This window comes from Silene latifolia, chromosome 11 (assembly GCF_048544455.1).
Source record: "Silene latifolia isolate original U9 population chromosome 11, ASM4854445v1, whole genome shotgun sequence".
NCBI classification, from domain to species: domain Eukaryota; kingdom Viridiplantae; phylum Streptophyta; class Magnoliopsida; order Caryophyllales; family Caryophyllaceae; genus Silene; species Silene latifolia.
The window spans coordinates 1,700,591-1,728,489 of record NC_133536.1 but is presented as its reverse complement, the minus strand read 5'-3'; the positions used below and the strand labels follow the sequence as shown (position 1 = coordinate 1,728,489).

At 43.1% G+C, this 27,899-nt stretch overlaps 2 protein-coding genes across 4 annotated transcripts; one reads left to right on the top strand and one right to left on the bottom strand.

The window, feature by feature from the left end:
• The first annotated feature begins 238 nt into the window (after positions 1–238).
• Positions 239–27,650, top strand: LOC141610590 (transcription factor GTE4-like). Of its 3 annotated transcripts, XR_012528359.1 has the most exons (9): positions 239–369; positions 1,194–2,850; positions 2,970–3,015; positions 3,146–3,259; positions 3,356–3,535; positions 21,812–21,917; positions 22,054–22,274; positions 23,265–23,362; positions 27,397–27,650. XR_012528359.1 is itself a non-coding variant. In XM_074428754.1 (6 exons), exons 2-5 carry the CDS (start codon positions 1,267–1,269, stop codon positions 3,382–3,384), a joined length of 1,773 nt encoding a protein of 590 aa, XP_074284855.1. In that variant the 5' UTR covers positions 240–369; positions 1,194–1,266; the 3' UTR covers positions 3,385–3,428; positions 4,371–4,782. The 3 variants fall into 3 exon arrangements, 1 of the variants encoding a protein (XP_074284855.1); XR_012528358.1 differs by lacking the exons at positions 23,265–23,362; positions 27,397–27,650 and having other exon boundaries at positions 22,054–22,413; XM_074428754.1 differs by lacking the exons at positions 21,812–21,917; positions 22,054–22,274; positions 23,265–23,362; positions 27,397–27,650 and adding an exon at positions 4,371–4,782 and having other exon boundaries at positions 240–369; positions 3,356–3,428.
• LOC141610591 (uncharacterized) lies at positions 23,349–25,263 on the bottom strand. The gene is made up of 3 exons (XM_074428755.1): positions 24,895–25,263; positions 23,837–24,767; positions 23,349–23,752 (listed from the first exon to the last, which is right to left on the bottom strand). Exons 1-3 carry the CDS (start codon positions 25,260–25,262, stop codon positions 23,483–23,485), a joined length of 1,569 nt encoding a protein of 522 aa, XP_074284856.1. The 5' UTR covers position 25,263; the 3' UTR covers positions 23,349–23,482.
• Positions 27,651–27,899: the final 249 nt, after the last annotated feature.

Below are 27,899 nucleotides of genomic sequence, written 5' to 3'. Positions count from 1 at the left end.
TAAAACTTTGACGCCTAAAAAATAGTTTAATGTGATTTTTTTAAGAAGAGGATAGAGTCTAAAAATTAAAAAACTATTTTTTTTTTTGCAAAAATATATTTTTAACAAAAAAACTAAATGGACATTACAACATTTCGAGACGGTTATAGCATACAACGATCTTACAAGATAATTTCCGACATTTCATACTCCCACGTGTGTAACACACTCGAACTCCCGCAAGTGTTCTTACACCTCAACTTGGGGTACACTATGATAAGCAACAAGTCCACCCAAAATCCAGCTCTATTTCTAGAGAGAGAAACTCAAATTATCAACACTTTAGAGAGATATAGATCGAATTTTTCCAAGATTCCCTAATTTATTCAGGTAATAACTCACTTAATTCACTAATTTTCAACTAATTATTGTAATTGATCTTGTCGTTTCTGTTCAATTTTTGTTTTGTTGAGCTAAATTAGGGTTTGATTCGATTTGGTATGAATTTGTTGTTTTTTTGATAATTGATGTTGTGATTTTGATTTGAAGTTTAGTGAGCTCAAGTTTGTGATTGATTAGGTTTATTGATTGCTGTGTTCGAATTGTTGGTGTTTTTGATGGATTATTTTTCTGGTAATTGAGTTTAGGGTGATTTGTGATTGATTAGGTTTTTTGATTGCTGTAATCAGTAATGGGATTAGGTTTGTTGTGAATCCTGCTTATAACATTTTCGGGCGAAGACGGTTTTACAGTGATTGTCTGAACTCTGAAGCTGTAAGTCTGTGAAGCTATGAAGTGTCTGAGTGTTGAATACGGTTATTTTGTGTGAAATTTTCGCGTTCTTTTTTGTTTAAAATGAAGTGTCGAAGTGTGGTTTATTGTCGTGTTGGAGTTTTGGATACGTGACACGTAACCAAAGTGAAGTATCGGAGTAACATAGGAAGGTTGTTGAGGAAGTGTTTCACATTTTTGAGCGTGTTTCGAAGAGAAGTTTTGGACAAGCTTTAGAGCGTCCCCCGCTACGTTTAGTTTGTGGCTAGGATTAGTCTTGAATCTCTTGATGATGTGAATTGTGATTGTCGTGTTAAATTGTTGGCAAATGAATTTATTCTAGTTTGCGTGTAGAGGTTATAGCGGGAATTATTGTCTGGTGGTTTTTTGTTTCTTATTGTTTTGGCGTGGCTAAATTGCTAATATTTTGTTACTCATTTTAGATGATTTAGTATGGCGGAGATGGTTTGTGAATAGGGATGGGGAGTTTCTGATCTGAGGGTTCTGGTGGGGGTTATGGCAACAGGTTTTGGTGGTGGTGAAGGTGTTGGAGGTAATTCAAAGGATAGACAGAAATTTGCTGATAGTAAAGTTTACAGTAGGAAATCTTTCAAAGGGCTTAAAACCGACATAGCTCAAGAAAATTCACGAAATCTACCACCACAATTAGAGCTGAATTCTAGGAGGGAGCGTGGTTTTAGCAGATCTGAGGTTGCGTCTGACGATTCCTCTTCCCTTAAACGAACTCATCCGGGCATTAAGACCAACTTGAGTTATAGTGATAATAATATGCATACGGAGAACGGAATTGACGGATCGGGTTTCCTGGAGAACCGTGTTTTAGTTAGTTTGGGATATAAGACAAAGAAGGAAAGGCGGGAGCTGAGGAGAAAATTAGAAGGTGAGCTTAATATGGTAAGGGGGTTGGTTAAGAAGCTTGAACGTTGTGGTAATAATTTAAGGCCTTCTGGGAACGAGGGTAAAAATGGTACCGGGAAATTAAAGAGGGTTCATTCTGAGGTGGGTTCTGTGGGTTGGCAAGACGGTAGGCCAGTAGACCAGCTGAGGGTGACAGTTCCCGAGCATAGTCAGGGAGCTGTGAGTGATAATGTTGAGAAAGAGAAGAGGACTCCAAAGGCAAATCAGTTTTATCAGAGTTCTGACTTCATTTTGGGCAAGGAAAGAATTCCGCTTTCAGAACAGAATAAAAAGTCGAAAAGCGTGGGGAAGAAGAATGGCGAGTCTGGATCTGGAATCGGGATGGGGAACCAATCAAGCAAGGTATTTAAGAGTTGTAGTCTGCTGCTTGATAAGCTGATGAAGCACAAGCACGGATGGGTATTTAATACTCCGGTTGATGTGAAGGCCCTCGGGCTGCATGATTACTTCACCATAATTAAACATCCAATGGATTTGGGTACCGTTAAATCTAGGCTAAATACGAATTGGCACAAGTCTCCTAAGGAATTTGCTGAGGATGTTAGACTTACGTTTCAAAACGCCATGAAATATAATCCAAAAGGGCATGATGTTCACATTATGGCGGACATATTATTAACCGTATTTGAGGAGAAGTGGGGCAGTATCGAGACAGACTATATACAGGATTTGAGAGCATCTGCAAATCACGAAGCCAGTCTTTCAACCCCAACATCAAGAAAGGCTTCTTTGCCAGCTCCACCACCGCTGCCTCCAGTTAATGAGACAAAGACGCTGGATAGAGCAGAATCTATGACAAATCAAGTTGCAGAAAAACCCAAAGTTCCTCACGCTCCTCGAGGCAGGAAACCTGTTCCAAAGAAGCCAAAGGCCAGGGACCCAGATAAGCGAGACATGACATACATGGAGAAACAGAAGCTTAGTACTGAACTACAAAATTTGCCTTCAGAAAAGTTAGACAATGTTGTCCAGATTATTCGGAAGAGAAATCCGTCACTTTGCCAAAATGATGATGAAATTGAAGTGGACATTGATAGTGTTGATACCGAAACTCTTTGGGAGCTAGATAGGTTTGTTATGAACTATAAAAAGAGCATCAACAAGATCAAGAAAACAACCGAGGTACACCAGGTTGCTGGCGATGAACCAACAACAGACAAGGTATAGAATATAACTTCTTCCATATTAAGTTTAATTAAGTTATTTTAAGATATGGTTCTAGGCGTTAATCTTTTTGCGGGATGAGTTATGTGATGTATTACGCCCGTATCTGAATACAGGAGCAAGCTCCATCTGTGGCGGTTGAATCAAAAGAAAATAAAACTGGTATGCTGTTTTCAAAATATCAATTCTTGTTACATCATCATTTTGTGCTTTCTTTCTATCTTTTTTTTTTTTTTTTTTTTTTTTGTTTTTAACATCTCCTTGGAATAACTAATCTGTTGATAATAAGCAGTAGAGAAGGATGTCCATATGTCATCTCCTGTTCAACACGAAAAGCCAGCTGGCAATACTAGTAAATCCAATAGCTCAAGAAGCTCAAGCAGTGATTCTGGATCTTCTTCAAGCGGTATGATTTAAGTGCAGTTTCGATGATATTTGTAGATTCAACTTTCGTAACAGGAGAACACATTTACTCATAATTTGGTCATGTATATCACTGCAGACTCTGATAGTGATAGTTCAACTGCATGACAATTGCGTGTACGCTAGCTCACAGGATGTCAGCTCTTTTTCAGGTAAAGATATGATAATTCATCTTGCAGTTATGTTGTTCATATTAGGCATTAATGCTTTTCCATTTGTGAACCTTACATGCTTGGTCCTTTTATGGAAATTGGTTTTTGTTTCCATTTTCTTTGGTGAGGCCTAGAGGGCTACTAAGTACTAATGTTAGAAAATTTGAGTCCTAGTGGATAATGTTAGCGTTAGGGAAAAAAAAATTGTACCTTGATATGTATTGAGGACCAAATTTTACCAGTTACTACTTACGACGGTGTGACAGAACTTCTATATTTCTTATGTACTGATTTTTTCTTTCTTCTAACCGATCGCTACCAAATCTGACATATAATATTAAAACGTTCCGCCATTTTTTACCATTCAATTTGGTGGGTCAATGGTGGTGACTAGGTCATAGTAGCTAGTGAGGCGTGGTGGGTCTGCTTGCCTGAGGGTGGTAGGGTGGGGTGATACGAGAGTGAGGATTGTTTGGTGATTTGGTCATTTAGCAAAGTAGTTCTCTAATAAGGTCAGTGGTGACTCGGGTGAGTCCTTATAAATCAGCCTCAAAAGAAAAATAGTAAGTCAGGAGGAGTATATTGTATATGGTATATGGTATTTTTGTACCGAATCAGGGCATCATTTTCGGAATTATCAAAATTGGGTTTTAGTGTGCCAACTACCATTGAAAGTCGCCAGATGTGACGACAACATATCCAGAAAACAAAGGGAGTGTTACATATCATTTTAACTCTGTAATCTGTATATTGTACTATCTCACTCAATTTTGAACCAAATAATGTCAATTGGTAGCCACTCTTCCCTTCCAAATCGTTTTATCATTTATCCAAACAAAGATTAGAAAAAGGGTTTTCTATCAGTCGCGTAAATTTTGCAGTAAAAATGTTCTGATTTTCTTAGTAAACAGAATCAGTAATAAAATCTCCCTTTTTTGGCAGGTTTTCGTTGGTGACTTTTGATGGTAGTTTAAGCCTTCAGATCTAGATCTTCATATATCGAGGTGGTGGTTGTACAGTTCTGACCATTCTTGAGGTCTGCCCTGCTACTGTAGTAGTACTTGGTGATAGAAATTCAATTTCCAAGCCGGTTTCTGCAATTTGGTTATGTGCATAACGGTGGGGAGCCTTGGCCCTAGTTTGTATTTCCATTGTAGACTGTTCAGGGTTAGTTAGAGCCTTAGGGGGTTAGATTTAGCTTTCTTTGCATGTGTATAAACGCTGCCGTAACCGGTTTGCCCTCTCTTAGGTATGTGAAAGATGTATTTATTTGCTGGGCCTGAAATGCAGGCTCTTCTGTTGTATGTTTAAGATGAAGCATGTAATCGTTCTGCTATATGCCGCTATGGTCTTTTTTTTTTTTTTTTTTTTTTTTGTTGGTACGATGCCGCTATGGTCTTTCAAACATGGCCGTTTATCTTGATACGTGATCGTTTTTTACCGTATGGGCTGACCTACTGTTTTTATCATTTTTTTGTCCAAAGGGAGTCTTAAAGGCACTTTTGATTTTGACGAAATTTAAACTCAGGTCATTAATACCACCCAGTATGAATTTACCTGTTAAATTAGTTGAACATCTTCGTTGTTTATCTGTCATCGTCCCTGCGGCAGATGAAATCATAGAATGTTGAGACGAAACATCCCGTCTTCCACGGTCAAGACAAGACAGAATATGAACCTTGAGAAATTAGTTGGTGCCCTTTAAGATATTGGTCAAGATCCGCCACTGTTTAAGGTATCTGACCGTTTTTCTAATGGAGAGCGAACATTTTAACAGAAGAAAATTGAAGGTTCGACGACTTCTGCTGACTAGTTAAGATAGAGTATTAACTATTTCTTAATAGAACAAAATAATACAACAGTTTTAGAGTCTATATACCTTTAATTCCATATAATTACAGGACAGGGTGGGTTAGAAAAGTGACAAGGATTGAAAGAGAAATGATGGTCAAGTTCTTTGCACCTTGCTAACACCACTTTTGAGAGAATTAATATGGATCTTCTCCTCTTACAACCGATTAAAAAACCGTTTCTTTTCATTCATCCACTTGCTTTTCGACCCCACACGATATATACTAAATTAATCAATTGTGAGAGGGTAAACGGAGAAGGTAGAACCCCTCCACTTTTGTTTCCGAACAGCTTTTTAATTTTATACTTTTTGCTTGTACTCTCTTTTGGAGATCTAAAGGTTTTTCTATGCGATTGTACTCCCTACATTTTTCGAATTCTATGATATACTCTCGATTTATCAAAATCACACAAGGTACTCCCTAAATTCAATATAAATTGGTTTTGCAAATACAGAAAATTTCAATTTTAAATATACTCCCCCTCCCTCCCGGTCATTTATTTGCCTATTCCATTTTCGGATATATGTTAGAATTCGCGAAAACACAAGGGTACACCATAAAAAATCCGGGGGAAAAAAACCCACTTGGCCACTTACTTCAGTAATTGTATAGGTAGTCTTATATTGCTCCTACACATTCACAGCCTCCCTTACTTTGAAAAACAATGGCTGAAATAGGTATCAGTCTTGCAGGAAAACTGATTGAAGTAGTGGATTCTGACACCATCAAAGAGATTTGCTCATTATGGGGATACAAATCTCAACTTGACGACCTCAAAGATACCATCACCACCATCAGGAATGTCCTCCTTGACGCTGAAATAGGGATAAGTCTTGCAGGAAAACTGATTGAACAACACTATATTTCGAAACTCAAGGATGCTGTTTATGATGCTGATGATTTGTTCGATGAGTTTCGTACTCTAGCTGAGCTTAAACAACACAGCAAAGATGCTAAAGCTATCTGAAAAGGGAAGAGACTTGTTCCTATGTGTATTCTGACGAGGTTGTTCATTGTTGGGAGAGAATGTGATCTTAATAGGGTTGTTTGTTGATAAACAGTATTTTAGTGACATTTTTTACCCCTCATTTGCACCTTATTTCAACTTGATTTTGTGCGCTTTTATTGTCTTATAGCTCATTTTACTGATTAATTACTAATTATTAGTTTTATTATAATAATTGTGAATAAATATTATTTTGTTGAAATTTGGTATTGCTCTTTACCGTTTTAATTTCGTAGGTACTGATTAAGGAAACAAATGAAGTTGGGTCAATACAAAATCTTGCATTGACCAAACGTGGGAAGTCAAACTGACTTGAGCACCCTTCATCCGTGTACTGCATGTACACTGTGCTCAAACACCACCATCATACACAAACTCCATTGCTTCCCTGCTCAAGCAACAACTCAAACCCGACATCACCCTTCCCCTGCCTCCATCACCAAAACACCACGCATCACCATTATCAACCATACCCAGATCACCAATCACCATCAACAACTTCACCACCTTCATCACTCCACCAAATACCATAAGCTCGACATCATTCACCATCTTCATTTCACCATTGAGCATCACCAGCAACACCAATAACAGCAGCAGCAACCTGCGACAATCACACCACCACGTTGCTCTCCTCCGTTCATACAGTGTCCGACGGCAACGAATCCGACAGCAGCATCACCAAAGCATAATCGGATTCGAACTCGGGATCGAAACTGAGCTTTTATGAAGCTTTGTTCTCCGTGCCGGCTTACCGGCTGCCGACTCCCTCAACCGGCAGAACACACCCATTTTTCCTCCTTTTTGTAAAGGTCTCGCTACCGGCATAATAATAGAATTTGGAAGGTAAATGATTGTATTATTATTATTATATTGAACGTGCCCTTACAATAGTACATACAAGGCTTTATATACAAACCAATATGTCGATATTTACGGAAAAGATATTATAACAGCTATATTCTATACATATATGGGAAAGATGAGATAAGTTGCCTTGCTTGGAATATATGGAGTAACGGCTCTTCTATTACCCTCCCTCAAGTTGGCGCGTGGAGACTCGAGACGCCCAACTTGGAGAGCAAACTGTCAAAAGGTATCCGCCCAAGTGCTTTGGTAAAGATATCTGCCAATTGGACCTTAGTGTGGACATAGGTTGGACGAATAGTCCCATTTCGGATTTCATCTCGTACGAAGTGACAGTCGACTTCAATGTGTTTGGTTCGCTCATGAAAAACCGGGTTGCGGGCAATGTATAAGGCCGACTGATTATCACAGTGAAGATCAATAGGTTTATCGTGCTTAATAGAAAGAAACGACAGTAGCCCTTTAAGCCATTTTAGTTCACAAACGGTATATGCCATGGCTCGATATTCTGATTCGGATGAGGATTTCGAGACCGTGTTTTGCCTTTTTGTTTTCCAAGAAATTGGAGCACTGCCAAGAAAGATAAGGTAGGCCGAAAGAGAACGTCGACTCAAAGGACAGGTAGCGTAATCGGCATCGCAGTATGCTTGAAGATTCAGGATATTACCGAATTTATATAGGAGACCTTGACCCGGTTGTCCCTTTAAATATCGAACAACTTGTAACGCGGCTTGCCAATGATCGAGTCGAGGAGCTTGCATGAATTGAGCAAGTATATGGACTGAATAAATAAGTTCGGGGCGTGTTATGGAAAGATAGACTAACTTTCCGACAAGGCGTCTGTATGGTTGGGGATCGTGTATCAAGTCGGATGTTGAAAGGCTTAATTGGTGGTTCGGTTCCATTGGTATTGTTGCGGGTTTTGCACCGAGGAGCCCAGTTTCTTCGAGTATGTCAAGGGTATATTTTCTTTGTGAGATAAAAAGGCCAGTTGAGTTTCGTGCAATCTCCAAACCCAAGAAATACTTAAGTGGTCCGAGGTCTTTCATGTGGAAGCAAGTACTTAGGTATGTTTTGAATTTGGTGATTTCCCCAGTATTGTTCCCACAAATGACAAGGTCGTCAACGTACACAAGAATGTGTAGTTCGAAAGCGGGTTTGGTGATAGAAAAAAGGGAGTGGTCGTAGGGACTGTTCCGGGTGTAATTCCAGAGCAAGTATTGTTACCACCCGTGGCTTGTAGAATGACGTCTTTGCTTGAATCTTCCTTTGATCTTTCCTGAAACGATGAACAAACTGAGGGCTCGGCTTTGGCCGAGCGTACTCACTCCGACGCTCAAGTCAGTAAACTTATAGAGGGTAAGTTGTTGCTTGGCTAATTGTATATTGTAGAGAGATAAGGAAGATATTACCAGATGAATAGTGATTCTTAGGTTAAATTGTGGATCCTTTCCTCAACGAGGGTTGAGGAGTATTTATAGACTTTCACCTTTTGTCACGTAGTGGCCAAGTGGCCAAGTGGCTAGCAGGTGGAAAGACCGTTCTACCCTCGGCCGATGGACCCATGGCAGGCCGACCGAGGGGTCTTGGATATGAGTACGCGGATATGTGCCCCGGCTGGCTAGTTGCCTGGCCGAGACCCAGGTGACAGGCCGATGGGCTGCATCGGCTAGACTGTCTAAGTCGTTGACTTTGCTGTGGATATCTTTGACCTTGCTCAATATGTTGACTTGGTCAGCGGTGCAGAATATGCCCCATCAATTTGCCCCCAGCGTAGTCTATGCCGTGGTATGGGCTCCGATGTATGTTGATCGTATATTCTGCGCAAGTACTTTGCAAAATTTTTCTGTATCGGCTTCTTCTACTTCGGCCTGGTTCTTAATAGGCCGTACCATATCCCCCCTCCACATGGATGCGTAAAGGGCATCCGATGTGGAAAAGAAAGTGACGCAGGCCGAGACCAGGGTTGAGAGTGCCGGTTGTTTTTGATTGCCCCCGGCCGGTGCTTCCTAGCTTGGTTGATCATGTGGCCGGCGGAGAGCAGATACTTAGGAATTTGTTGAGGAAGATGAACAGGCAAAGAGATATGAAGGGGCGTGTTGAAGACGCTTGGTCACTGTTGCATTGATTGACGTTCAACTGTTGCAACGATTGACATTCCGTGGTTGCATGTCTGACACGTGTCTGTTCGATGATTGGCTGACGCTTCATGGGCTGTGCCCTGATTGGTCCTTCTTCATGGGCTTTTCCCTATAAATAGGGCAGTTGTTCCGTGAATTTGGCCACCAATTTCATTTTCTCAAATTTTTCTCCAAAATCTTCGTCTCTCTAAACTTTCAAGGGCTTTCTTTTCTTCTAATCTTCAAAGTCGTTACTCCGGCGAGTGTTTTTCTTCAAGGTAAACAAACAAATTTTCTTTTATTTTGTTAAGTAATTGTTGTGAACATGTCTTCTGCTGATGCCGGAACTAGTAAACCGGCGCCGGGGGGTTCCCCGTCGCGTCTTGGTGAGGAGGAGAAGCCTGACGCCATCCTGATAAGGTCTGGGGGCCCTAGGTCTCCTTCTCCTGAAGTTGATCCTCAAATTCTGGAGGAATGGGAGGATGATGATGATGTCGATGATGACGGTGATGATGCGGAAAGGGCTCGCCCTAATGAGGGGAGGCAGTACGTTATGGATCACGGCGACGCCTGTAAGGTCCGTCTTGACCGTGCTTGGGCCCATAAGTTCGCCAGTTGTTCCGGCGAGACATTTTTCGAGGGCCATTTCCACTTTGGCAGGGGATACAAAATTGTTGTCCCTGAGGAGGGCCAGGCAGTTTGTTGCCCTCCACCGGGTTGCACCGGCGTATACATGCGTCACTTGGAGTATGGGCTCCGGTTTCCGCTGAATGAGTATGTTATGGCCATCATTAGGGCCATGAACGTCGCCGTGGGCCAGCTGCACCCGTTGGCCGTTAGGACCATAGTCGGCTTTGTCTGGCTTTGTCTCTTCAAGGGAGAGGCTCCAACGGTTGATTTATTCCGTCGGCTTCACCACCTTAAGCCGTCGTTTTCTGGTCGCGTCGGATGGTACAGTGTACAAATGGAGCCGGGTTATGTCTCCGCTGATAAGCTTTCTTCCTGCAAAGACTGGAAAGGTCGGTGGGTGTATGTTGAGGTGCAAAATGACTACCCGCTGCCCCGGTCTTTCCAGCACCAAGTTAATTTGCGGTGCGAGACTAAGGCGGAGCATGACAGATGGGTTTCCCGGAAAAAGCTTAAGATGGACGCTAGCAAGGTCCCTCTTAAGGCGGATGAGAAGCTGGCGATGAGGCTTTTTGAGGCGGATAAGAATGGGGTGCCGAAAAGATGGATTCCCCCAACGCAGATCATTCTTCAGGATGAGCCGCTCTGCCATGTCGGCCTCATACCGGCCCTAGCGCAGGGTGAGTGGGGTCGGTGTGAGGCCCATCTCTGCTCTCAACGTTTCTGTTTGAACTTCGATTTATTTCTTCTACTTAACTCTTGCCTTGTTTCCTTTGCAGACCACTTTGGACCAGTCCTGTCTGAGGATATCCTTCGGAGAATGGGGCTGAACAAGGATAAGACCGTTGCTAATTTGCACCCTAAGGCTTTAACCCGTGCCCGCAGAACGTCGCCGAATGATCTCATGGATCAACAACTGAAGGGCTTGAATATGGAGGAGGCTCAGGCGAAGGTCGTTAGCAGCATGGCGCGCCGGACGCGGAAAACAGAGTCTTTGGCGGCGACGACGTCGACACTGGCTCCACCTCCCATCCCCCCTCCTAAGAAGGAGACGGTGGAGATCGTTGATATTACTGATGGGGGGGACTCTGATGCGGAGGAATCTCCCCTTGTCCGTAAGAGGAAGGAGCCTGCTCCGGCTACTGCTGAAACTGCGGCCAGCAAGGAAATGCGTCCTCCGGCCAAGAAGGCCAAGCACGGTACATATCTATATCGTGGCCCAGATTTAACCGGTTTATTAGACGTTTCCGATGACAAGCTCTCTGGTATGTCCATGTATGTTGACATGGATGCTTTAATTGAATTTTGTGCAGATCACTCGTTGTCGGCCGTTGCTCTTAATGAGCAGCGACTGGAGAAGAGACCCGCGCAGGCTGGTGATCAAAACGTCACTATTGTCTCTTCATCCCAGAAGGCTTCCCAGCAAGTGCAGAGAAACCCCGTGCAGGCTGGTGATCAAAGCGTCACCATTGACTCTTCATCCCAGAAGGCTTCCGTCTCCCAGCTTATAGTGGAAGGCACGAAGCTGATCAAGGAGCTGGCGAGGTGGAACGAGCTGACCGGTGCTCGTATCATAGAGCAGGAGAAAGCCGTGGCTCAATCTGTTCTTGAGCGTAATGCCACTAAGCAGGTGGCCGTGTCAGCGAAGCTGGATCTCCTCAATGAGCAGAGGCTTAGGGGAGATGCTGAGAGGGCGCTCTTGGCTGAGAGAAAACTCAGGGAGGACGCTGAGAAGGAGGTCCTGGCTGAGAGAGCCAAGGCCGAGGCTGCGGCGGCCGAAGCTGTTAAGCTGCTGGAGAAGTGTAACCTTGTTCAGAGGCACGCCGACCTTTATCTCCAGCAGAGGAACGAATTCAAGGGCCAGTTTCAGATCCAGGGGAAGGTGATTCGGAGCAAAGAGGCCATCATCAGGCAAAAGGAGGAGGACATTGAGACGCTCCAAACCGTCATGCTCCCTAACATGTGTGCCGAATACCGGGATCTGGCCGAAGAAGCTGCCAGGGAAGTGATTGGGGAGCTCTTTCCTCTTGATGGTTCCTTTCCGTGGGGCAAATTTGACGAGCTGTTTGACGACAAGCTCGAAGCTAAGGAGAAAGCCGTGGAGGAGAAGGCCAAGGAGGCGGTGAGGGTGAAGATAGAGAAAGAGGCGGCCGCGGAGAGGGCGGCCCTTGCTGAGAAGGCTAAGGCGGCCAAGGAGGAAGCCGAGAGAATGAGGGCAGCTGAGGCTGCTGAGGCTAAGGCTGAGGCTGCTAAGAACGCTGCTGGGTTGCCCATTGAAGAAGATGCTGCTACCGCTGCTGATGGCAAGCAGCAACAGGCATAGGGAGACGGGCGGTCGTCACCAGGCTCGCCCGGCGTCTCGGATAGCTTCAGCTCCTCACACACTACCATGTGCTGCTTGATGAGAACAAGTTTATAGCAGATCTGCTTCAGCAGTTCGGGAGCCAATTATTAAGCCCTTCCTCCCAGCCATCTTTTGGCGCTTCAAATGACATATTTGTAACTTTTTGCTTTTCTTTCCCTGTATTTTGTACAACTTTGGTAGGTTGTGTTTTGGCTTATCCCTATAGGGACGGCCGTCGTCTGTATTCTCCTCACTTGTAACTTGTTATCATTTTTAATAAGAGTTCGTTTCTTTTGCCTTCGGCTTGGCCGAGGTCTTTACCTCACTTTGAGTTTCCTTGCGCTAATAGTTGATCGTATCAACTGTACTTAACGTCTTCACTTTGCCTCTGGCTCGGCCGGGGTCTTTTTTCGTCTTCGTCTGAGTTGTTTTTTTTTGTTTGCTTCCGCCTCGGCCTGACCGAGGCAGTCTAGAGTGCGCATCCCAACTGTGTTTAAACGCTTTTAAGGCGTTTTGATCGCTTTTGCGAGTATCAACTGCGCTTGCCGTGACTGTCGTGGCGTCTACCTCTTGACGATGACTGCCGCTCTTGTCGGTGTGACAGTGTGAGGCGGCGTCTGCCTCTTGATAGCGACTAACGTGGCGTCTACCACTTGGAGTGACTGCTGCGGCGTCTACCTCTTGGGGTGACTGCCGTAGCGTCTACTACTTGGGGTGACTGCGACGGCGCTTGTTTCTTGATGGTGACTACCGCTCTTGTCGGTGTGACAGTGTGAGCCGGCGTCTGCCTCTTGATAGCGTCTAACGTGGCGTCTACCACTTGGAGTGACTGCCGTAGCGTCTACTACTTGGGGTGACTGCGACGACGCTTGTTTCTTGATGGTGACTACCGCTCTTGTCGGTGTGACAGTGTGAGCCGGCGTCTGCCTCTTGATAGCGTCTAACGTGGCGTCTACCACTTGGAGTGACTGCCGTAGCGTCTACTACTTGGGGTGACTGCGACGGCGCTTGTTTCTTGATGGAGACTACCGCTCTTGTCGGTGTGACAGTGTGAGCCGGCGTCTGCTTCTTGATTGCGACTGCCGCTCTTGTCGGTGTGACAGTGTGAGCCGGCGTCTGTTTCTTGATTGCGACTGCCGCTCTTGTCGGTGTGACAGTGTGAGCCGGCGTCTGTTTCTTGATTGCGACTGCCGCTCTTGTCGGTGTGACAGTGTGAGCCGGCGTCTGTTTCTTGATAGAGACTATGGGGGAAATGAACATTTTGATGGAAGACTTTGGACGATTTTTCATTAGATATAAACATGCGTCGGGGTGCCCACAGCTGTTTTGGACACCTCCGCCGCTATACAAAGTTTTCGCGTGATTACCAGTGTCCTAATGGCTCACTAAAGGCACACCTTCCCCGTCAGCCGTCAGTTGCATCCATGAGGTCGCCTTCCTGTTGTAAGGATGGGCTTTTCCCCCTCTCTGACTTCTTTGCCACTTTGAGGGATTGCATGTTGCATCCTCTGGCAGATATCTGGACGTTGACCACCTCGTCCTTCTCGTCCTTGGAGACGAGCTTGTGCGCTTCCCCCCGGTCCGAGACATACATTAGTGTCAGGGCCCGGATGGACATCACTGCGTCGGCCTCACTTAGAGTAACTCGACCTATGAGGACGTTGTAGGCGGACGAGCCGTCGATGACTACGAACTCAGCTAGGACATTCTTAGCCGCATTCCCCTCGCCGAGCATCACCGTCAGTCTGATTGACCCCAGGGGTACCAGGCCGGCCCCGGAGAAGCTGTACAGTGGATTGGTGCAGGGGCTCAAGTCCTTGACTTTCAGGCCGAGGTTGAGGAAGCACTCCCTGAACATGATGTTCGTGTAGGCGCCTGTGTCAATCAGACACCTCTTCACCAGGTGGTTGGATATGTCCAAGTTGACTACAAGTGGGTCGCTGTGAGGGGCGATGACTCCCTCGTAGTCCTTCCTTCCGATAGTCATATCGGGGATGTTGGAAGCGGGGATCGCTGTGTTGGGCACAAAGTTGATGGCCTGATACAGCTCGTTCAGGTGCCGTTTGTGCCCATGAGCGGACCCACCGTTCTCGTTGCCTCCGATGACAACATGGATCACTCCTATCCGTTCAAAGACGGATTTCTTATCTGAACCGCTGGCGTCAGTTTTTTGGCCTTTGGCAACATACTTGCCGAGGCTCCCCTTCCGGATCAGCTCTTCAATGACATTCTTCGATGCGGCGGTTGTCGATAAGGTGACCGGTGTGGCCGTGGTATTCACGATCGCGCTCGTGTCACCGTCCCCCTTTGGCTTGGGGGCCTTTCCCATTTCTGGCCCTCGTTTTTGCTCAGGGCGAAGACCTCGGCGGCCGATACGACCAGGGGGGTGCGATCTTTGTACCGATGCTGGTAGTACGTTCCTGAACTCCCCCCGGCACCAGCCGAGTTCTGTTTCTTGGCGGACCTGTCAGACCGTGACCTATTATTGTCGCGGCGTCTCTCACTGGACCGTGACCGATTATTGTCACGGTGTTCTTCATCCGGGTTGTCTTCCCGGCGGCTCTTCTTTTCTGAGGGCTCGGCCTCACTGGGGCCTACCCAGGTCTTGTGATAGTCCTCTACCTTGATGGCTCGGTCGGCCATCTTCCTGGCGGCATCCATGCCCAGGCCTCCGTACTTGATGAGCTCGTTCTTTAAGTCTCCCCTTGGGAGGCCTTTCATCGATCATGGAAGCGCCAATTCGGGATTAATCTCCCGAATCTGTTGAACCTTGGCGTCGAACCTCTTCACATAGCTTCGTAGAGACTCGCCCCCTCCTGTCTGATAGTCAGGAGATCCGATGTCTCCACGGCCCTTCTCTTGTTGCAAGAGTACAGGGCTAGAAAGGCGTCCCTTAGGTCGGCGTAACAGTATACCGAGCCGTCGGGTAGCCCCTTGTACCAATTTTGAGCCATCCCATGCAAGGTCGTTGGGAAGACTCGGCACCAAACTTCATCGGGTTGCTCCCACACCGACATGTACGACTCAAAGGCCTCGGCATGGTCGGTGGGGTCGCTATCCCCTTTGTATGTGAACGCCGGCAACTTCAGCTTGGTTGGCACGGCGGTTTCAAGGACATAGGCACTGAGGGGCTGTCTGACCACGTGTCGAATGACACGCGGCGATCGGCTCCTCGCATTCCTAGTCCGGCTCCTCTCCTCGTAGCGGGAAGGACTCCTTCTCCGGCTCGGGCTTCTTCTCCGACTCTGCTGAGTCGGGCTTCTTTCGCTCCTCCGGGGTGTGCCTCGTTTGTGCCGCGGCGACGCTGTCCCCTCACGAGTGCGAGAAGGACTTAGGTCTACCACGACCACTTTGGGCTCATCCGGCGTCTTGGCAGGGTCGGCTTCTCCTAGCGCTCCGTTCAAGTTTCTCGGAGTCACATTCTTGGCCCTGGTCTCCTGGACGGTTTCCGCCGCTCTTGTCGGCGTGACAGTATGAGCCGGCGTACTCCCAATTAGGTCCAGGAGCATCTTCAGTTTTGCTGCATCAACCACGTGTCCCATGATGGTGACATGGTCGGCGGGCTGCGGCGCATCTGGTATATTTGGCATCCCGAATTCCGGTTGGATTACTCCGCCGGTGGAGGGCTGCACAACTCCAGAATGGTGGAAAGTATCATCTTGGTGTAGCTCGGTTTCGTCATTTACGAATACCTCTTGTTGTTTCGACATCTTCTTGGCTTTTGGGGTGGGTTTTTTGTGTTTATTTTTTTTGTTTTCGGGAATGAATGTGACTAGCTTCTAGTGTCTTTCCCCACAGACGGCGCCAATTGTTCCGGGTGTAATTCCAGAGCAAGTATTGTTACCACCCGTGGCTTGTAGAATGACGTCTTTGCTTGAATCTTCCTTTGATCTTTCCTGAAACGATGAACAAACTGAGGGCTCGGCTTTGGCCGAGCGTACTCACTCCGACGCTCAAGTCAGTAAACTTATAGAGGGTAAGTTGTTGCTTGGCTAATTGTATATTGTAGAGAGATAAGGAAGATATTACCAGATGAATAGTGATTCTTAGGTTAAATTGTGGATCCTTTCCTCAACGAGGGTTGAGGAGTATTTATAGACTTGCACCTTTTGTCACGTAGTGGCCAAGTGGCCAAGTGGCTAGCAGGTGGAAAGACCGTTCTACCCTCGGCCGATGGACCCATGGCAGGCCGACCGAGGGGTCTTGGATATGAGTACGCAGATATGTGCCCCGGCTGGCTAGTTGCCTGGCCGAGACCCAGGTGACAGGCCGATGGGCTGCATCGGCTAGACTGTCTAAGTCGTTGACTTTGCTGTGGATATCTTTGACCTTGCTCAATATGTTGACTTGGTCAGCGGTGCAGAATATGCCCCATCAGGGACATTGTGTAAAACCGTAAACTTTAAGAGCAGAAGCAAGTTTGGCATACCAGCATCTCGGAGCCTGTCGAAGACCATAAAGGGATTTACGTAGGCGGCAAACTTTCCCATTTGTGTTGGGATAGAACCCAGGGGGTGGTTTCATGTATACCTCCTCGGTAAGGTCACCGTGAAGAAAAGCGTTATGGACGTCCATTTGATGGAGGTCCCAATTTTTCGCGGCGGCAATAGCAAGGAGTGTTCAGACGGTTACCATTTTAACGGTGGGAGCGAAGGTTTCATTGTAGTCAATTCCTTCAACTTGTCGATTTCCCATCACTACGAGACGAGCTTTGTATCGTTCAATGGTGCCATTGGCATGATATTTGATTTTATAGACCCATTTTGAGCCGATGACTTTCTTTGTTGGAGGGAGATCTGTAAGAGTCCATGTTTGATTTCGTTCGAGCGCGTCGATCTCATTTTTCATAGCTTCTTTCCATTGCGGTACCTGCATAGCATCACGAAAGTTGCTAGGCTCGTGATTGGCGGTCACGGCCGCTAGAAAACATTTGTAAGTAGTGGAAAATTTGTCGTAATTGAGATAGTGAGAAATAGGATATTTTGTACCTGAGGATGATGTGGTAGAGTTGAGCATATGTGTCGAAGGGCCTCGTGGTGGTTGAACAAAGCCTTTGAGACGGGAGTTTGGAATTTTCGTTCGGTGTCCTTTTCCCATGTTTGGGGGATCGGGTTGGTTTGGAGCTGGTTCGTTGGGTGTAGGTGGAGTAGGCTCCTCGGTAGTGGCGTCATGTGGTTTTGATGGAGAAGTAGAAGATGGTTGGTCGGGATTAGGTGGTGTGATCGTCTTATTTGGGTTGTCGGATGTGGATTGTGCGGGTGTGTTAGTGGATTTTCGGGATTCGTCATGACGGAATGATTGAGATCGAGAACGACAATGAAGAAGTGAAAACGGCAGAGGCAATGAACGTGATATTCTAGCCTGATACCATAATAGAATTTGGAAGGTAAATGATTGTATTATTATTATATTGAACGTGCCCTTACAATAGTACATACAAGGCTTTATATACAAACCAATATGTCGATATTTACGGAAAAGATATTATAACAGCTATATTCTATACATATATGGGAAAGATGAGATAAGTTGCCTTGCTTGGAATATATGGAGTAACGGCTCTTCTATTACATAACGCACCTCTTCATTTTCGCGCATCAATTATCGTTGCTCTCTACCGGTGGCCCTTCTGTCGGCTCACCGGCAGCCAACACGCCTCCTTTAATTCTTCCCCTTATTTAATGACCTCGCTACCGGTGCCCAGGCCGGCAGAGACCCCCTGCTCTGTTTTTCCCAAGTTTTTGACGGGTTAGAACAAATGTTGTGCGTGATTAGTTTTGCTGCATTTAGTTAGTGGGTTAGTTAGTGGATTATTATTATTAGATTAAGATTATTATTATTATTATTATTATTAGAATTATTATTAGGATTAGATTATTATTATTAGTCTAATTAGATTTGTTATTAGAGGGTGCTATATAAGGCTTCTCTCTCATTTGTATACACTTACTCATTACTCCCATTACACTACCTTAGAATTAGATTAGAAATTAGTCTCTCTTACTCTCTCAATATTTGTAGAACCCTAAATATTTCCCTCTTAATATTTCTTCAATCAAACTTGTAATCTTTACTAAATATTAGTGTAATTGTTCTTTTGTTCATTCAAGTTCTTCTCTTTTCATTAGTTTACAATTAATAATTTTGGGTTGTATTTGGAGAATTGAAGAATCCTTCCATATTTCAATCCAAGTTCCTTTCTTTGCTATTGAGTTGGTATAATTTCTCTTCCTAATTTCATTTGTTTACATTTGCTTTTCTTTCAAGTTTTATCTTAATTGTTTATGTTAAAATTCTATCTTTGTTGTTAGATTGTTGTTATTCTCTCTCTTGTTCATCTCTTCCTTACTCCTCCTTGTTGTTTACAAGATTGAATCTTTGATTTCTCATGTTAAAGATTGAGTCTTTGTGTTTATTGAGTTAAAGCTTGTGCCTTTAAGTTTAATCTTCATTGTCCCTTGAATTAAATTGTCTTTCCTTGTAATTTGAGTTGGGTATTTGCATGATTAGTAATAGAATTTACACTTCCATCATGATTATGCATAAAGAAACCATCTTTGTTATTTTTATTGCTCTTGGTACCATGATTTGTGAGTAGTCTTCTACTAGGACTCGGTTTGACCCGACATGAGTAGTTTCACTAATTGATTCCTATAAGGGCTAATTGTTTGGGGAAATTGGTGAGGGTAGTTTAGAGGAATTTGCATGTTTAAGGTTTGGCTTTTGGGTAGTGTCGACTTGTGACCCTTGTCCACCAACGGGAGTTGGTTAGGTTGTAAATTGGATACCTGAAATTTGACCTTGTCACCAACTAAGGTTGAGACCGGAAGGGAGAACCGAGGGAGGGTGCCTCTAGACTAGCGTTTGAAATCGACCTCCGGAAGGAGGAGTGGGATGACCCGGAATACGATGAGTACTTAATGATCTTGACCAAATTCTTGACCTCCTTGGAAAAATGCATGTTTTCGTGGTTGTTGGGTTTTGAGTTAGGAATACCAACTTTCGAACCCGGGAGGGGGGTTAGTTGGAGTAGCTAGTGTCTTTTGCGAACCCGGAAGGGAGGTTCTAGGCGAATTAGAGTCATCTCCTCCTTGCTTGTCTACCCGAGTGATTAGCCTAGGGAATTAGTATGTGGAATTACGAATTGTTGTGGGAGAACCGAGTTCTAGGCCTTTTATTCATTTGATTTACAACTTTAATCCTCTCTTACTCATTTATCATCTTTTGTTATTTTGCATTTTATTTTATTTAGTTTAGTTGTTTAGTTTTAAACCTCATCCAAATATTTCCGACTTAGCTAAGCACGAGAATTTAGACAATTAGTAATCACCCATGCTCCCTGTGGATTCGACCTCGACTACCCTACTACATTAGTTGAGTAAATTGTTTGATTGGGGGAGTGCGACAAAACCCCGTTATCAGTTGTCCATATGCTTTTAGATCCTGGTTCGCAAGATAGAGTTTCTTTCCTCTCTATAGTGGGAGTCGGAGGGTTGGGGAAAACTACGCTTGCCCAACTTGTGTTTAATGATGAGAAAGTTAGGTCCGAGTTTCCTTTGAAATTATGGACTTGTGTGTCTGATGAAAACAAGGAGGATTTTGACGTGAAAACTATTCTTGCTAGGATTTTAGAATCAGCCTTTGGTGACAAACATGATGGTTTATCAATGGATTTGGTACAAAGGAAACTTCTAGGTTTTTTAGGAGGGAAGAGATGCTTTATAGTTTTGGATGATGTATGGAATGAAGATCGTGAAAAGTGGCTTGGTTTAAGAAAATTCTTAATGAGCTGTGGAGGAGGAAGTAGGGTTTTGGTAACCACGCGTTCTGAAAGGACTGCAATGGTGGTCGATGAGAAACATTTATATGAGTTAGAAGGTTTGTCTCCTGAAAACTCATGGCGTTTATTTGAGATGACAGCATTTTTGATAAGGGGAGTCAAGATGATGTGAATTCTTCTGAATTAATTAAGCTTGGTCAGAAGATTGTTGAGCATTGCTCTAATGTTCCTCTCGCAATTAGAATTGTGGGCACACTTTTATATGGGCAAAATGAAAGTAAATGGAGATTCATTCAAGAATACGGATTAGCCAAGCTTAATGATGGAGATAATAAGGTTATGTCCATCCTAAAACTTAGCTATGATAATCTTGAATCTCCATTAAAGACTTGTTTTACCTATTGCGCATTGTTCCCCAAGGATCTCATAATAAAGAAGAAAAAGTTGATCAGGCTTTGGATGGCACAAGGATACATAGTTCCATTTGATGTAGGTCAGAGCATGGAAGATGTTGGGGAGGAGTATTTCTCAATCTTGTTACGAAGATGTTTTTTTCAAGATGTAATAAAGAATGACATTGGAGGTGTCGAATCATTCAAAATCCATGACCTAATTCACGATGTTGCTCAAAAGGTAGCAGGAAAGGGTGTTGTTGCTGTAAATTCTATCCAAACCAATGTAGGAGATGAAGCTCATCACATATTTCACATAGGAAGTAAATGTAACACTAGCATCTTCTCAAAGTGTAAGATCCGCTCTTATGTCCGAAATGGGTTTGAGATCAACTTTCCGGTAGTTAAACTAGTAGAGAATTGGAATTTTCTTAGGACATTAGATCTGCACGATTTAAACATCCAGATTTTGCCAAATTCAATAGGTAATCTGTTGCATTTAAGGTATCTTGATCTATTTCATAATAAGCGTCTTGCAGCGCTACCTGATTCAATAACAAAGTGGTATCTTGAACCCTAATATTATCAGATATGGACATGAAGAAGCTGCCAAAGGGGATGCGATATTTGACCTCCCTTGAAAACTTAGAACTCAGAGACTGTCAGTATCTCACATGCCTCCCCGAATTGATACGATGCTTGTCGTCTCTTCGATCCTTTCGCATATGTAACTGCAGGAAGCTCAAACTTAATGCAAATATATTGCGGGACCTCACCTCCTTGCAGTTTCAGGAGGTGCGGCAGTGTTTACATATAGCCCGAAGATTCCAAGATTCAAATGACCCCCTTGCTGATATATAATTCAAAAGAATGTCAAAGTAGGATTTCTTTTTTGTGGGTCAATTCACTCACCTCAAACCAGCACTTACAACAAACAACACAAAAAACAACACAACTACGGCCTACCTTACACTCCCTGCTACCTACATACTAATTTTCAGAGCAAACAAAGCACCATAACCTCTCGCTAATCTCTCCGACCAGCCTTACTTTACACAACAATAGACCCCATATAAGGCCGCCTTTGACCATCGTATTGATAACCCCTGGAAAGCTTGTATTTCCACCTTTCCAATGAGTCCAAAAACGCCTCAAACCGACAGCGTTTGCTATCTCAAACATCGACTGAAAGTTACCCCATTACAAAATGTTAAGTCCTTCGGCCAAAAAGTCGTGTTTGACAACAAAAAATTTATTAAAGGTTGTGTTTTACAAACTTTTTTTTAAAGGTGGTGTTTGGAAGAATTTTTTTTTTAAAGGTTGTGTTTGACAAAAAACCCTTTATGTAAATAATTTTTTACGTGTGTGTAATTTGGTTTGTCCGTTGATCACAGCATTGCTGCTCCTGGAGATTGATACCGCTGCCATCATATGCACTGTTGGGTACTTGGGTTGCTGTCATATACCGTTGCACCATTGTTCTCGCTTTCATAACTCTCTGTAAGTCTCTGTGATGCTCTTTATAGGATTCAAATGGAAAATTCGGAGTCATTAAACTTGAAGATATAATAAACATAGCATTGCTCTTCAGCTGAGTTCTCTTCAGGAATTCCTGTGTTGATTTTTCATTCTGTAGAGCCATTTTGTGGAATTAATCACTCGATATAAGATGACCTCGATCATCATATATCGAGGTGGTGGTTGTACAGTTCTGACCATTCTTGAGGTCTTCCCTGCTCATGTAGTACTTGGTAGGTAGAAATTCATTTTCCAAGCCGGTTTCTGCAATTTGTTTATGTGCATAATGGTGGAGAGCGTCTCGGCCCTAGTTTGTATTCCGATGTTAGACTGTTCAAGGTTAGATTTAGTTTTCTTTGCATGTGTATAAAATGGCTTAACTGGTTTGCTCCCTCTTAGGCTATTCTGTTGTATGTTTATGACGAGCATTGTAATCTTTATGCTGTGGTCTTTAAAAAATTGCCCTTTTCTTCTGATTCATGGCCGATTTTCACTATACTCGCTGAACTCGTACAGTCGTACAGTTTGTTTACGTGATATTGATCATATTTAATTTCAGGTTATAAATGTCGCCTCTTATGACTTTACCTCTTAAATTAGTTGCGATTTTCATAATTTATTTTCTGTCCGTATGGTGGTGAAATAGTGGATGGAACGTATCTAGTTCGCCTTAGACGACAACAACAACAACAACATCAGAGCCTTAATCCCAAAATGATTTGGGGTCGGCTGACATGAATCATCCTTTCGAACCGTCCATGGTTGAACGCACGCCTCAAAATGCGAATAAAAAGGGAAGATGAAAAACAAAAAGGGAGAACGAAAATGTAATGTAAAGTCAAGGTGAACTAAGGGGTTTTAAAATCGAATTCCGTCTTTCTTTTATAAAAACTTAAAATTTAAATCAAGAGAAAAGATTAAAACGATTTTTAAAAACCGAAATAGAGTTAAGGATCCGGAATGAACCAGGTAAAATCTATAAGAAAGTGGTTGTTGAAAAAGTGTGTAATAAAGGAGAGAAAAATAAATAAATTAATTTCTTTAAATCAAATAAATAAAAAAAAATAAAAAAAAATAAAAAAATAAAAAAATAAAATAAAAAAAAGAAAGAAATTAGTTGTGCTATTTCTGATGTCAAATCTGATTTCATCAGTTGCACTTCTCTCAAACACAAGCTTGTTTTTATTTTGCGTTGACATAAGCTCTATTTTTGAGTACGATTCGATATTTGTCGGATTATCTATTGCGACAGTAGTGGAAACACTGTACCTTTGGTTCCTGATCACCCTCGACTCACCGGTTCCCTTTTGGTTGTTTGATTAATTGCAGATCTACATGCACACTATTGTGCTACAACGAAAACCAATTGCGGAAACTGAACATATAAAAGCTTGAAACCAGACCAGAACCAAACAGACTATACAAAGGTATTTATTTACAACTGACGCGATTTATTCTCTCGGTCCAGCCGATTAACATTGCAAAACCTTAAAAACCCGAAATAACAGACTACTATACTAGAATTAAGTGACGAACACCATCCGAATCTAGCTCTGTTGACGCTCCTCCTCCTCCAAAACATTGGCTTCTGGAACGGCCCCAGCAACGAGATCAGTCGTATGTTGAGCTATCTCGACTATTGTTTCTCCTATTGCCCCAAGCACACCCTGACCCGTTTCTTTTGTCACACCAAGTTCACCGCTCTCCTGAGATCCATCCATTGTCTGCCCTGTCTTCTGCTTGACCGTCTCTGTGGTTCTCTCGTACAACTTGTGCCCTGTCTCGCCACCGGATGTAGGATACCTCCTCTCCAGCTCCTGCAATAGTTCATTAGCACAATCAGTTTTAAGCATAAGCAACTAGATGCTTAAACACACGATATAAAGACACTCGAAATCAACCTCCGCGTATTGTGATTGCATCTCTTGTTTGTACCGCTCGGCCTCCATCTTCTTCCTGGCAGTATAATCAGCCAACTTCTCGCCGGTATCAACTGCAGCGTCCTTAGCCATGACAATGGGCGTCTCCGCCAACTCAGCGGCCTTCTGAGCTGCACTCACAACCACATCCTTCGTCTTCCCGACCACCCCACTAGCCATTTTCGTGGCCTCCACTGCTAACTCGGTAGTCATATGGGCTGCACCCCACCCCGTCACCACTGCCTGGTCCTTAACCTCCTCCGCTACCTTCCCAGCATAACCAGCTGCAGTCGCCCCTGTCTCAACTGCAACGTCTTTAGCTGCCACCGCCTTCTCGCCCACATATCCCGCGACACTCTTTGTTGTGTCAACAGTGGTGTCCTTCGCCTGTGCGGCTTTCTCACCCACATACCCGGCAACATTCTTTGTTGTGTCAATTGTGGTGTCCTTGGCCTGGGCGGCTTTCTCACCCACATACCCGGCAACATTCTTTGTCGTGTCAACTGTGGTGTCTTTGGCCTGGGCGGCTTTCTCGCCCACATACCCCGCAACATTCTTTGTTGTGTCGACTGTCGTGTCCCTGGCCTGGGCGACCTTCTCACCAGCATACTCTGAGGCACGATAAGTCCCGGCTTTGATGTCCTCCGCCTTCTTTGAGGCGTATTCCTTGGCTTGTTGTGCAGTCTGTTGGGTATATTCCTTGGATTTCTGACCTGCACTTGCAAGAGCTTCTTTAGCTTGTTGCGCCTTCTCCGCCGCAGTCTCTTTGATTGGCGCTGCTGTTTCTGCAATGTACTGAGTTGTTGCTCCAACACCCTGTTGGGTTTTAGCAGCTGCTGCTCCGAGTCCATGTTTTGCTGCTTCTGTAGCGTGATACGCAGCATTTGCAGCCTGTTCCTGTGCTTTGTTGTACCTAGCAAATACCAAAACAAGAGCATTAGAAGAAATCAATGCTATACAAAGGTTTTTTTTTTTTTTTTTTTTTTTTTTTTTTAAAAAAAAAAAAAAAAAAAAAAAAAATTTAGATTTCAACTAAGTACCTCTCCTCGGCCTCTTGCTCATTCGACTTCTGCTGCGCAGTTTGTCTGGACCGAGTAACATCAGTCTCGGTACGAGTCTGGTGCTGCTCTTTATGCTGTTCTCCTGGTTTCTGTTCTTGCCTTGCACCCGTTTCTGTGCCGCCTATACCTCGCTGTCTATCACCTGTCTCAGTGCGTGCACGATGTTGACCACCTGTCTGCGTGTGGGTCCCATGCTGTTTACCTTCAGTCTCAGTGCGGGTTTCAGTTTCAGTTCGACCAGTTTGAACACGACCCGTTCCTGTGCCTGCACCATGTTGTTTACCACCCATCTGTGTTTGACCACCTGTTCCTAAGCCTGCACCTTGTTGTCTACCACCGGTTTCCATATGAGATCCTTGTTGCTTCCCACCCGTCGAGATGTGGGAACGACCCGTTTCTGTTCCTGTATGTTGTTGCCTGCCACCCGTTTCTGTACCCGCCCCATGTTGCTTCGCTTGACCATACCTAATCCATTATACAACAATACATATGCCATAATTATCATCTGCTGACTTCTTTCATACAATTCTTTAACTTGTTAAATGGAATTTGACTAAAGAAATACTCCCTCTGTCCCGGTCATCTGTTATCCTTTTCCATATTAGAGTGAGTTGTTGTCCTTTCTATTTTAAGAATGAACTTGATGAACAATTTGATCAATTCAAATTCAATTTGTTTCATTTGTCATTTAGTAATTGTCCCCTTCCTCTTTCCTTAATCTTTGTGCCAAAACCAAAAGACAACAATTGACCAGGACGGAGAGTTATTTACAAAATTACAGCAAAATAATGTCGGTATAATCCCGGTTGATATTATGCAAATATTCTTTTATTTTATTTTGTCACGAGTAATATTCCACAAATATTATCCTATATATACCCCATCTGTCCCGATCACTTGTCCTTTTTCAGTTTGAATGTCTCAGTTAATTGTTATCCCTTCTATTTTAGGATTACATTTAATTAGCAATTTGATCTTTGAGACTCAATTGTGTCTACTCGTCATCTTATAATTGGTTTCCTTCCCTTTCCTGGGTCTTTGTGCTAAAATCAAAGGACAACAATTGATCGGAACGGAGGTAGTATCTAACTTAACTTAGTTTGTGTGACTTTTTTTGAGCTTTCTTAATTTTTTTTATGGTTAGATGGGTGAGTTCGAAACTTTATGATGCAGCTCGGATTGCTTAAGACGAAACGCCGAAACTTTAACATAAAACTCAGATTCTATACCGTTGTGGTATTAACTGTATTTACTTGTAAAGGGAAAATAAAGTAAATAAAGTTTATTTTTACGCTTAATTTGGGAGGGAAAAAATAAGTAAACGTAAAATTGACTACAATTGAAGGAGTATATTTTTTCTTCCCATTTGATTTTTGATTTTTGGAGGTCTCCAAGAGTCTTTAACCGTAAATTATAGATTCAAATAATAATAATAATTTTTTTTTTTTTTTTGTCGAATATAATTTTCTAGATTCATATAGGAGTATTACTTTACCTACATTCCTATGAAAGATTTCATGTGAATTTCCCGTATTTTAAACAAACAATTTCATACTCCGTATATCCACAAATACTATCCTACAACCAGTTGTATAATAGCATTGTACAACCGCCTCAAAGTTGTTGAGCTCTTACACAAAGTTGTTGAACTATTTTACCAAGTTATTGAGCTTAATAATTATTCTATTAAACTCAATAACTTTATATATACCATAGCTCGATAATTTTGTTAATAGAATTCGACAACTTTATAATAAAGCTCAACTACATTGTATATATAACCAGTTGTACAATACATTAACTGCCGTATATCTCAGTTCATGTAGAATGCAAATCATCGGAATTTCTACATCCCTAGAACGGAAATTCCTCTTTACTAGGCAAAACAAACCCTAGGAGTATTAGACTACTCCCTCTATCTTAGTTAACTGACTTATTTTTTCCTCACAAAATAAAGCAAATGTAAACTATTCGTTGAGATAAAGGGAGTAAAACTGAAGTAAACATAAGGGAGTATTATCATACCTTTGCTCAGCTACAAGATGAGCTTGTTGCGTGGGCAAATGTTCACCTCTCGTCATTTTCGCTTCGCCATGACTCGTATCCCTCGCCGTTTGCTCATGCAACCTCCTCCTTTCCTCATCTTCACCAACCTTAATATCTAACCCACTCACTTTATCATGTATCGACTCGAAATGAGTCTTATCATCCTCCACTTTCCCCTCACGGCTCATCTGCTGACCACTTTGACTCACACCCACTGCCACCACCGTGCTTCCTTTCCCGGTCGCCGCCGTCGTGGCTGCGGCCGCGGCATTAGTTGCCTTAGCCAACTCTTCTTGCACATTGTCTCTTCTTTTTTGTTGTTGTGATGCCATATTTTTATTATTATTATTATTATTATTATCACTTTAAAAACTTTTATTTTCCTTGTTAATAAAACCTTATATTTTCTTATATTATTGTTATTATTTTTCGTAGGTTAAAATGTAAAGAAATTATGAAAGTATATGTATATATATATAAGGGAGATTGAAATAAATTCCGTAAAGCGGTGTGAGGTGATCAACAAGAAGGGAATGACATGTGGTGAAGTAAGAAGACTTGAGGTGGTGACTAAGTTGAGTTACACATTACACGTGGTGTAATAAGAAATGCAAAATGGTAAAATACGTTAAATGGATAAAGGATAACAGAAATACGTAATTAAAGTATTACAACAGATTTTTTTTAGTGACTGAGTTTACATGTATTGATGTATATGTTTTGAGCCTTTAAAAATATAGGTTATATTTTAATTTTTTTGACTTTAAAACTCAAAATAAATGAATTTTCATGTATAGTTTTTGAGTTATATTGTAATTTTTTAGCTAATATTTAAGTGAACGAGTTCAGAAATAAAAAAACTCGAAAACTTTATTTTTATTATAAAACCAGATATTACACAATTAATTTTAATACAACTAATTGTATAATCTATGAAG

Excerpts from the sequence above, each read along its gene's own strand:
- LOC141610590 (XM_074428754.1), top strand. The coding sequence starts at position 1,267 with ATGGCAACAGGTTTTGGTGGTGGTGAAGGTGTTGGAGGTAATTCAAAG. Across the intron at positions 2,851-2,969 it reads ATGAACCAACAACAGACAAG|GAGCAAGCTCCATCTGTGGC; the intron begins GTATAGAATATA and ends ATCTGAATACAG. Across the intron at positions 3,260-3,355 it reads TTCTGGATCTTCTTCAAGCG|ACTCTGATAGTGATAGTTCA; the intron begins GTATGATTTAAG and ends ATATCACTGCAG.
- LOC141610591 (XM_074428755.1), bottom strand. The coding sequence starts at position 25,262 with ATGGAAACCGGTGGTAGACAACAAGGTGCAGGCTTAGGAACAGGTGGT. Across the intron at positions 24,768-24,894 it reads GAGCAAGAGGCCGAGGAGAG|GTACAACAAAGCACAGGAAC; the intron begins GTACTTAGTTGA and ends GGTATTTGCTAG. Across the intron at positions 23,753-23,836 it reads TGCAATCACAATACGCGGAG|GAGCTGGAGAGGAGGTATCC; the intron begins GTTGATTTCGAG and ends GAACTATTGCAG.